The 10331-nt window shown below is 48.1% G+C and overlaps 1 protein-coding gene across 5 annotated transcripts in view; it reads left to right on the top strand.

Moving 5' to 3' along the window:
* Positions 1–1851: 1851 nt before the first annotated feature.
* The window catches only part of WWOX (WW domain containing oxidoreductase), a 945663-nt gene continuing 937183 nt past the window's right edge, over positions 1852–10331 (top strand). For 2 of the 5 annotated variants that reach the window (XM_064580416.1, XM_064580419.1), the window contains exons 1-3: positions 1858–2275; positions 8305–8369; positions 8775–8832. In XM_064580416.1, coding sequence (XP_064436486.1) covers positions 2169–2275; positions 8305–8369; positions 8775–8832 — 230 coding nt within the window. In that variant the 5' untranslated portion in view covers positions 1858–2168. Of the gene's footprint in view, positions 2276–8304; positions 8370–8774; positions 8833–10331 lie in introns of all 5 variants that reach the window. The other 3 variants (XM_064580420.1, XM_064580417.1, XM_064580418.1) reach the window with 3 other exon arrangements.

Raw genomic sequence — 10331 nt, 5'->3', positions numbered from 1 at the left:
GGGGAGGGGGACACCACTGGCATCTAGCAGGTAGAGGCCAGAGATGCTACTAAATATCCTATAATGCACAGGACAGGATTCCCCACCCCCACCCCCACCCTGCCCTGGCAACAAAGAATTATCTGGCCCCAAATGTCAGTAGTGCTGAAGTTGAGAAACCCTGATGTTCATGGCAGGAGAAGCTCTGAGGGAACAGTTTAAGTGGTAGGAAGAGCAGAGGGTTGGACTAGAAGTAGTGAATTTTATCAAGGGGAGCACTTCCAAGTTTTGGGGGAGATACCATATCACTACCTGTGGCCTGATGCTGAGTCATAGGGAACAGGTGGCCCGAGAGGCTCTGGTGAGGGCAACCAGAGATAAATCTAAGCAGTAAGTCCTTGAGTGGAGCTAAGATTATAATTGGAAAGACTAAGACTAATCAGTTTGATTCCCCTCCCCATCATTTGGGGTCATTGTGACCTAATCTCTATTTATATTAAAGGAATAAATTGGCTTGGGTAACAGAGACAAGGGGTTAAATTGGAGTGAGCAGAAGAGCAGCATATTAATAAATTAGCTTATTTAAATGTATATGGGTTGGAGAGTGATGTTTTGATAGGTCTGAGATGTGATAGTGGACCTGTTAAAACTAAAATATATTTTCATTAAGTTAGCTTTTGGTTGGGCACCTTCAAAGGAAACAAGTCTCTTCCCTAAAGAGCATGCAGAGCAGAAATCCCAAAGCAGTATCAATTTCAGGACTTGAAGACAAAAAGCAACACAGCTCCCTGCCTCCCCATGTCCCCACCTGTTTAAATATGTAATTTAAGAAAAATTAAAAAAATTCAAAGATACGTAATTTTTGAGATGGAGGCTTGTGTTTTTCTGAGACCTAGGCCATGGGAATCCTGGTCAGTAGACCTCCCTGTAGTGCTGAGTTGGGGAGCAAGTTTCAATGGGGGAATGTTCTGGAAAACAACTTCGGCAAGACCAAGTTAAAGATATGCTGCCAGTTTTTGATACAGGACATTGATAGAATACTTGTAGGTGCTCCAAGAGGATTTGAGAGACTCCACTTTGTAAATTGGGAATTTGTTTTAAACTAGGTTGACTTAAAGAGGGCCAAACCTACGAAATCACATTGATCCATTAATTTATTTCATTCAATAAATTTGCAGGTCTAGGCATTTTACCAAGTGCTTGCGATAGAAAGAAGCATAAGATGTGGTGCTCTGTCAGTCTGGTCAGGAGTACGCAGATAAACAGATAATTGTGGTATAGCAATACCGTCTCAACTGCAGTTAGTTCCCTGCTCTCCTTCCTTCTAACTGTGCCCACCTCTGGGAGGTGTCGGGTCCAGGAAAGAGATAGTCTATGAATTCTTGATCCGGAATTAAGCGGTCTATAAATGTTGATAAATAAAAGCCCTTTATTTATCAACAGGATCATCCTGCGGCTGGGAGCATCTTCTCTCCAAGACGGGGGTTGTTAGAAGTTTCGGGATTTTTACATGTTGCATTTTTAACGTTCCCACGTTTTATAGCGTTATGGTTACATGCACAACAAAGTGTGTGAGTCAGCCTGGGTGATGGGAAGCTCTGGAAGGTTTCCGAGCAGGAACATCTAAGCTTCATAATGTCCTAAAAGCCGGAGAGGCCAGAGCCCTGAAAACCAGCATCCGCATCCCTCCTTTCAGCTCCGGTGTCCACTCCCGCTGGGCCTGGCCTACATTTCCCAGGATGCTCATTTGCTGGAGCTCCAGCAGGATTGGTCAGAACAACGCGGAAGTAATTACGGGTCGCTCGGCAACGGGAGGAGTCCTGGACCATGACTGGAGGCCCACGCCCCTTCCCTGAGGCCGGGAGGTGGGCGTAGCTCCGCTCCATCTCCAGAGTAACGGAGCGTCCACCGGCTTTTACTTCCAGCCGAGCGGCCGTGCGATCTCTCCCGAGCTTTCACCGCCGTTCTTCCCAGGCCCCGCCCCTTTTACGCCGGCCGCAGCGAAACGCGGGAGACCTGATTCTAGCTACCGAGTCGTCTGAGCGGCGCGGGGCGGCGCAGTGCGCAGGTGCGAGCGTTTGGGTCTCGCCGCGCGCGGCGCTCGGTTGAAGCGGGGCTGAGTTCCTGGGCGCGGAAACCTGGCAGCGGGCGACCGACAGAGTGGGTGACTGAGCGCCTTCCCTGCCGTTATGGCAGCCCTGCGCTACGCTGGCCTGGACGACACGGACAGCGAGGACGAGCTGCCCCCGGGCTGGGAGCAGAGAACCACCAAGGACGGCTGGGTTTACTATGCCAAGTAAGGGGCCGCAGGGGGGCCTCCGGGCCTGGGACGCACCTGGAGGGGGCCGCACCTGGAGCACCGACGGCCTCACGGTCCCGGGACCCGGCGCTGCCTGGAATGCCCCCTGCGCGCGGAGGGGCTCGGGCCGGCGCTCCGGCTTGGCGAGGCCGCGCGAAGTGGAGGCGGTAGTTGAGGAGCTTCCTCAGGGAGGCTCCCACGGTCCCGAGTTGGGGTCGGCTGCCTTTCTGGGCCCTGGGTCCGGCGGGGGTCACCTGGCAGCGCCCAGACGCGCCCTCTGCTGCTCAGGAGGCGGCGCTGCACGGTGCCATGGTGGCCTGCAGGCCTTTACTCCCTCATCCAAAAAAAAATCAGGAAAAAAAAAGGCCAGTGCCCAGCTCCCTCCTCGTGGGTCTGGAGCGGGGACCTAGGAGAATGTATTTTTTAATAAGTGTCCTAATACAGTTATGTATATATGCATTTGTATATGTAACAGAACTCCAATAGTTTCTGGCAAAGTTTTGGAAACCCTGGCAGGCTCTGTCTCCCTTTCCTTACTGTGCGACTTTGGGCCATTGCAAGAACTCTCAGTCACCGATTTTTCACCTGTAAAATGGGTTGACAGAATTTTAATTCAAGCACTGTACATTAAACACTCTGTACATTAAATAAGTACTCTGCGCCATAACTTAGCTTTTCCTGCTCTCTCTGCAGCTGTGACAGCACCGCCTAAGCCTCATTAGAATCACCTGTCCATGGTCCTAAATACAGGTTTCAGAGACCCTTAGGCAGCAGACACCCGGCGTAGGGAATCTGTATTTTATAAGCTTTCCCTGTAAGGCAGGTTATCATTTGGCTTTGTGAAACGTGGTTGTAAATTAGTGATTTTCAACATCTGGAGAACTTAGAAAATAGCTTTTCCTTGGTTCCTCCTCCAGAGATTCTCATTTAACCGGTTTGGGTCCTTCCCACCTTCATTGGTATGTTGTAAAATCTCCCCAGGAGATTCTTATCTATCCAGGGTTGTGAGCCACTGCTGTCTTGGGTTGCTTGGTAGAAACAAAACCTGGGGGAAAAAAAAAAGAAAAAAGAAAGACAGACCTTGGTGAGTTTAATTCATTCAAGACATATTGGGGGTTTATCACATGCCAGGCTCTTTGCTGGGCACTGGTTATACTGAGATAAATAAGACCCACTTGTCACCCAGTCTTGTATGGCAGAGTGACACAAGGCTAGTTCAGTGCAGCGTGTGGATAGTGAGCAGTAGCCTGCTAACATGAGGCGTGTGTGGGCACCTCGGGTGCTTGGGGAGAGTCAGCACCTGAGCTGGGCCTCAGGACAAGTAGAGGTGGGCATGTTCAGGGTCAGGAGGGCAGCCCAGGCTGAGGAGACAGAGTGGAGGCCTCTATATGGCCCATGTGCTGGTGCAGGGACGGGAAGATTGAGGCAGCAGAGGAAGACCCCAGTGTATGGAGGCCCTTCTGTGCCTCATGGAAGAGCTGGGGCTCCATCGTCAGGACCCGGGGGTCCACTGAAGGCTTGGAGCCAGGGAGTACCATCGGATTTATGTCTTTGAAAAGGTGGTTTCTGGCTCTGGAGAATGGTAGGGGCAAGTCTAGCAGTAGGGAGCTGTTAGGCTCTTGTCAGGCTCTAGGCAGCTTCTGAGCACACACTCCCTGTTACCTCTGCCTGGAGATCCATGTGCCTGGAGAGCTATGTGAAGGGCTTTGTCATCCCCCAGAGCTGAACTTAAATGCCACTGCCCAGGAGACCTTCCTCTTATCCCTGACCCCTACACCCTCCTCCCAGCATCTCGTTATCTGAGTCATGGCACTTGGCCTTTTCTGTAGTCATCTTAGCCATACTCTCCTTGTTTGTGCTCTGTCTTCCTCCCCCAGATTGTAAGCTTCGTGAGGGCAGGGACCTTTCCTTGTTACCCTCTGAATCCCCTGTGCTTAGCACCTGGGAGACATAAGTCCGTGTGGGATGAGTGAATTAATTTCTCCAGCGAAGGGTTCCTCGGGCCTCCCTGAGCAGGTGGCATACTGGACCCTGGAATGCAAAGGTGCACAGGACTGCCATCCTGGCTGTAAGAGCCCTCCTTGGCCTCCTGCTTTGTGTGGGGCTTACCTTCGTTCTGGCCATTTAGCCTAGGCTCCTTGCCTTCCTTTCAAGTTTGGTGTTACCCTGTCTCTTCCCCTTGTGTCCTACCTTATGTTGGGTGGCCTTTCCCATCTGCTTCCTCCTCGATGGCGTCCAGTGTCTGGGCTCTTCTTTCACACCCCAGTCAGCTCCTCCGAGTGCTTCCAGGGCATTCAGTGGTGCATATATGGTCCCTGAAAAGGCTCTCCTGCCTCCCCAGTGTTGGGTCTCAAACTGGCCTGTCTGGGTCTCTTGTTTACACTGAATGTAGTGACAAGTTTTGGCTGGGCCCAGCTGGGGGTCCCTCTCTCTAGTCCCCCCTGGCCCTCGGTGCTTTAGCTCTCCAGGTGGAAGGATGCCTCTGACCAATCCTAACCCTAATTCCCTGCAGTCCCCCTTGATCTCTCCTGACCTGCAAGCATCCTGGTCTTTCTTTTCTCTTAACTCTGGAAGGGTCACTTGTCCTCTCTTGGGGTTTGGGAAACTGTTAATGGGCTAAAAGAAGTCTGCCCTCTGAGTAGTTCCTGTTTTCCAGTGGTCTTCCTCTCAACCACAGCAAAGCCACCCCCAAGGACAGAGGCTGTAGCCCCCAATGAGACCCCCCTCCCCGACTCATGCCTTTGCCCCTCTCCTGTTGTGTGGCTTCTTTTGGCCCCTTGTGCTTTCCCATGCGTCCCGTGGTGCACTCACAGACCTCAGGAGCACACATGTCCTATGGCTCCAGGGACCCCAGGCTGGGCTTTCAGGGAGAGAACCGTCCTGCCACTGAGGGCAGACCTGGCTCCAGAGAGAGCTGGTGGGCCTTTCCCCCCTCTTTGCACGGTCCAGGGCAGCTCTTCTGCCCAAGCCAGGAGGTGGGGATGGAAGGACAAGGTCTCAGTGCCTGGGCCTGTCGCTGGGCCTTCCTGGGCCCTCCACCCCCAGCTGCTTTCCTTCTGAAGCCCTGGCGTCTTGGCAGCCAGAGAGCCAGCCGGCCTTGCCTGGTCGGGAGATGGTTCCCTGGTCCACGGGGCCGGCCCTCCTCACAGTCAGATCTCTGTCTCCAAGTTAACTTCGAAAACAAATTTCTAGAACAGCATACTTGAAAGTGATATCCATGTAATGTGGTATGAATTTCATTTTGATCCTTTTGGTTTAAGATCCCTGTTAATTATCTCTTTAAATGACAAAAAGCTTATTGAAGAAGGAAAAATAGAAGAGGGCTTCTGTTTAAAGGAGAGGAAGATAACACTTTGGGGACATATGTCGTGATTTTCTGTTCATTAAGTCATTTTAGGTTACAATTAAGAACACTTTCTAATTGTTTTATATGTAAGTATTTATTTAAATTAATGCTTCTATATGAAAGGCCTAGTTCTTAGTTCTTCACACATGTTAACTCATTGGGTCCTCACTAGCCCCAAGGAGTAGATGCTTCTATTATCCCCATTTTACAGATGGGGAAACTGAGGCACAGGGAGGTCAAACACCTCTTTAAGGGCACATAGCTGGTGAGTGGGAGAGCTGGAACTCATGAGCATTTGAACTCTGAAATCCTCACTGCCAAATTATGTTCTTTTCTTTTGTGTCAGGCCTGGGGTTCTCCCCCAGGGACACTGTCCTTCAGGGGACAGTTGGAGATGTCTGGAGACACTTTCTGTTGCCACAACTATGGTATATTGGCATCTAGTAGGTAGAGATGGGGGATGCAGCTAATCGTCCTTCAGTGCACAGGACAGCCCCCACAGCAGAGAATGATGTGGCTTAAATGTCAGGACTGCCAGTGGTAAGAAACCTTGACTTAGGCATTTTCTGTCAAAGTAAAAAACATGGGGGTGACAATGTTTATCTTGTTTTTTTTAAAATGTCTCTCAGGATGGAAAAAAAAATGTTCTCAGTGAGTTTTCCTACTCCTTCGGAAAGCATTTATTCATGCTGCCCGTTTACATTTGGGTGACTCCTCGGGCCAGGCACAGGGCTGGGTGTCTGGGGGTTCAGCTGGACGCTGGTCTGCTGTAGGGGTCAGCGTTCCACTCACAGGGGCACTTTTTGGATTCTTGAGGGCAGGTCTTTTTGGAGCTTGGCTCAAAGCTCATTTGATGCCTGCCTGTGGGTTGCAAACTACTTTTAACACCAGGCAGAGGAAAATGTAAAATCATATCTGTAAAGTTTTCTTGAAGAAGCATGAGGAGGAAAGCAAAGCAAAGAGCAGGAATGGTGTAGGTCTTTGCCAGCGTCTGGTTTGCTCGCTGTTCCCTTCAGTTTGCAAGGAGGAGCAGGGGTTGTGTCCACGAGGAGCAGCTTGTCCTTACCAGGGACTCAGGCTCTCCCTTTCTGCGAGCAGGATTTCATGGTGGTCGATGTACAAGTAGACGTTGGTCCGGGCTGCTGATACCCTGCCTTTGTACAGTGACTTCATTGTTCGCCAGTCACTGTCACAAGTAGGGTGTCACTTACCTTTCCAAGAGCTCTGTGAGGTGGGTATGGGGCCAGGGAGACTGGCTGACTGATTACAGGTATTCGGGAGCCCGGGTCTTTGGCCTCCTGAGTCCAGTGTCCACAGAGCTGCTGCACCCATCACTGAGAGTTTGCAGAAACAGACCGGAAGCCCACAGTTCCCCCAAAAACCTTGTTTGCCTCGTGTAGAATTTTACAGCAGATTCATGCTCTCTCTATATGTTCTCTTTAAAGTAATCGGTAGGGAAGGCATATTCAGATTTTATCATCTAGATATCAGTGATTATTATTTTCTACTTTGGCATGAGTATGTGAACTTTTAGGAAATTCAGCCTCCCCTGGGAATGCCTCTTGCAACATCCAGCTGCTTCTCTGTTGAAGTAATTTTGTTTTTCTTGATATTTTATCACCTGTTGACGGTACCTCTAGTCTGTTATTGGCTCACGATTTTAATTGTAACTTTGTGTGCTGTTAGATAAAATGCTAAATTCCACAGAAATAGGACTAGTTTATATATTTGATTTGTTTATAATAGGTAGCACTTTTGAGGGCTTTTTATATGTCATGTACTGTGTTCAGTCCTTGATATACCTTATCCTCATAGCATTTCCTTGAGATCAGTTCTAGGATCATTTCCATTTTGCAGATAGGTAAATTGAGGCACCAAAGTTGAGTAACTTGGCTAGGTTGCAGTTAGGTGACCTTTGGGGCTTTCTAACTGCATTCTTTTTTTTTTTTTTTTTAAAGATTTTATTTATTTATTTGACAGAGAGAGACACAGCGAGAGAGGCAACACAAGCAGGGGGAGTGGGAGAGGGAGAAGCAGGCTTCCCGCGGAGCAGGGAGCCTGATGAGGGGCTCGATCCCAGGACCCCGGGGATCACGACCTGAGCCGAAGGCAGTCACTTAACCAACTGAGCCACCCAGGCGCCCCTCTAACTGCATTCTTAAATACCTCTTGGGAGCAGTTAGGAGTCGGTGCTTAAAACACTTCAAAGTTTTATCTGTGGAAAGAATAAATACTTAAGATTAATTATCTAAATGATATCTAAATATCAGCATCATAAATTAGACTGAAGTCTGTTCATCTGTCCTGGGATAAAACTAAAACAAATGCAAAACCCCTCTAGATACTCTGAGTGATTCACTAAGGCTCCTAAAGTTGACCTACAACTGGGGTTCCAGTCTGCTTCTCTTCCTCATCCTCCACAGCCTGCTCACAAAGACAGGCTTTCAGATTTCCTTGGGCTGCTTCTCCTTCCCATGCAGGGAATTGGACCTGATGTAGACAGTAGCATTTATGTTCTGAGTATTTCTTTTCTGAACTCTGGCTTTACTACTCTTGGGAAATAGTGTTGTTGGTGAGGGGGGCGGCACAATGCAGTTGATTAATTTTTAGAAGTGTAACCTTCACTTACTATTTTTTTGTGGAGTTTTAGCTTTTTTTTTTTTTTTTTTTTTTTTAACAGTCACGCTGAGGAGAAGACCCAGTGGGAACATCCGAAAACCGGAAAAAGAAAACGAATAGCAGGAGGTTTGTATGTTGTTGTCATAACATATTTGTTATGACATACTTGTATTTAAAGCATGAATAGATAGCAAAACTGTCACAATCAGGTGACAGGCTGCTCTGTCATTCCTGGAAGGTTCTCTAGGAGGGAGCCATCAAGGAATCAGGCTCTCTCTCGGAGGAGCTCACGGGATGTGGCAGAAGGAGGCGATGAGAGTGGGGAGGAATGGTGAGGGTGATTTCTCATGGGCTTTTTATAACGGCCATGGTTGGTACACACAACCTGAGGTGGCCCAGTGAGGCTGCTGGTTGGTGGGATAGGCTTCGGGGCGGGGGCTGGAAGGGCATGGAGCCTTCTGACCGGGGCCCTGGGCCTCCGTTTACCCCACCCCTGCCGCGCGCAGACCTGCCAGTCTTCCTGTGTTTCAGATTTGCCGTATGGATGGGAACAAGAAACCGATGAGAATGGACAAGTTTTTTTTGTCGAGTAAGTGTCTATATAGAAACTCCTCTCAGTCGTTTTGCCTTTCAATAGGAATTTTTTGTTGTTAAAGTAATATACCTCGAATATAGAAAAATATGTAGTATGTAACTGTAATCTTACCAGTAGGAATAACTACTTTTAATAATTTTTTTTATTTATTCTCCAAGTCTGCTTCCTTCAAAGAAAAAAAAGGTAGGGAGTGCACTTTGTGAATTGTGTAGTAACCTTTCTCCACATAATGTCTTGTGAGCATTTTCTCCTGTTTGTTTTTTTCAAGACAGTGGTGCTAAATGGCCATGGAGTATTATTTTGTACCGATAGACTGTAACTTACCAAATTACCTCCTGAGCATTGATGTTGTTAAGTTCCTGTGTAACTCCTTGGCCGCTCACCTCTCCGCCTGTTACAGCAGTGTGCTGGTAAATGGTTCCCCGCCAACTCTGGTGGGGGCGGGGGGATGCCCAGGTCTGTTTCCATGGGGCACATCCTTTCACCATAGCTTCTTTCAGGCCACCCAGGGGATGTCAGTGAGGAGCCAGGAGAGGTGTGCACCTGTGGGCCAGGCAGTACTGTGGTGTCTGGCGGGATACCCTTCCAGACACTTCGCTGGCAGCTCCGGTTATAAGTAAAACGAAAGCTGGATTCTTCTTGGCTCTTTGTATTTCTAGGGTGATGAGTATAGATCTTAAGCTATATTATTATTTTAAGCACATACATGTTACAGAAAAACTTGAAATCACAAAATCTCATCTGTTTATTTCTGGAGAGTTAGTTCTTAATGTTTTTAAAGATATTTTGAGATCTTTTGTCTCAGATCCAAAGAGTACATTTAAAAATGTAAAAAAATAAATCTGTTACATAGGAGTAACCCATTAATCCATATATACTAATATATTTGAGTTTCTATAAGACTTAGATCACCTCCAAATCCAAACTACAGTGCTCGGAGGAGATGTGAATATGGTCTTGAAATGAAAATCATCAGAACTTCAGAATGTTCAGACTTTTTATCATTTTGAGTTTGCCACCTCCTACCAGTTTTCTTACGCCCTTGCGCAGGGTTCAGAGATTTCACTGAAATCTACTGACAACAGTGGCTGACAGATCTTTTTTTTTTTTTTTAATATTTTATTTATTTATTTGAGAGAGAGAATGAGAGAGAGAGAGAGAGCATGAGAGAGGGAGGGTCAGAGGGAGAAGCAGGCTCCCTGCCGAGCAGGGAGCCCGATGCGGGACTCGATCCCGGGACTCCAGGACCATGACCTGAGCCGAAGGCAGTCGCTTAACCAACTGAGCCACCCAGGCGCCCAATGGCTGACAGATCTTAACAGCCACATTTACATGAATTAAAAAAAAAAAAAAATCCCAAAGCTGCTTCCTTTTTTGAAATCTCAGGATACAAGGCAGTGCTTTTTATATGCTACAGTGTATTTCACAGGCAGTTCTGAAGAAAAGGATTTGATGACTATCTTTCCAGGCAGGAATACAATCCTTTTGGAGGT

This window comes from Mirounga angustirostris, unplaced genomic scaffold, assembly GCF_029215605.1.
Source record: "Mirounga angustirostris isolate CCGP_5_RB_7025 unplaced genomic scaffold, mMirAng1.0.hap1 SCAF_16, whole genome shotgun sequence".
NCBI classification, from domain to species: domain Eukaryota; kingdom Metazoa; phylum Chordata; class Mammalia; order Carnivora; family Phocidae; genus Mirounga; species Mirounga angustirostris.
The sequence above is the reverse complement of the archived record's forward strand: the minus strand, read 5'-3'. Positions and strand labels throughout refer to the sequence as shown.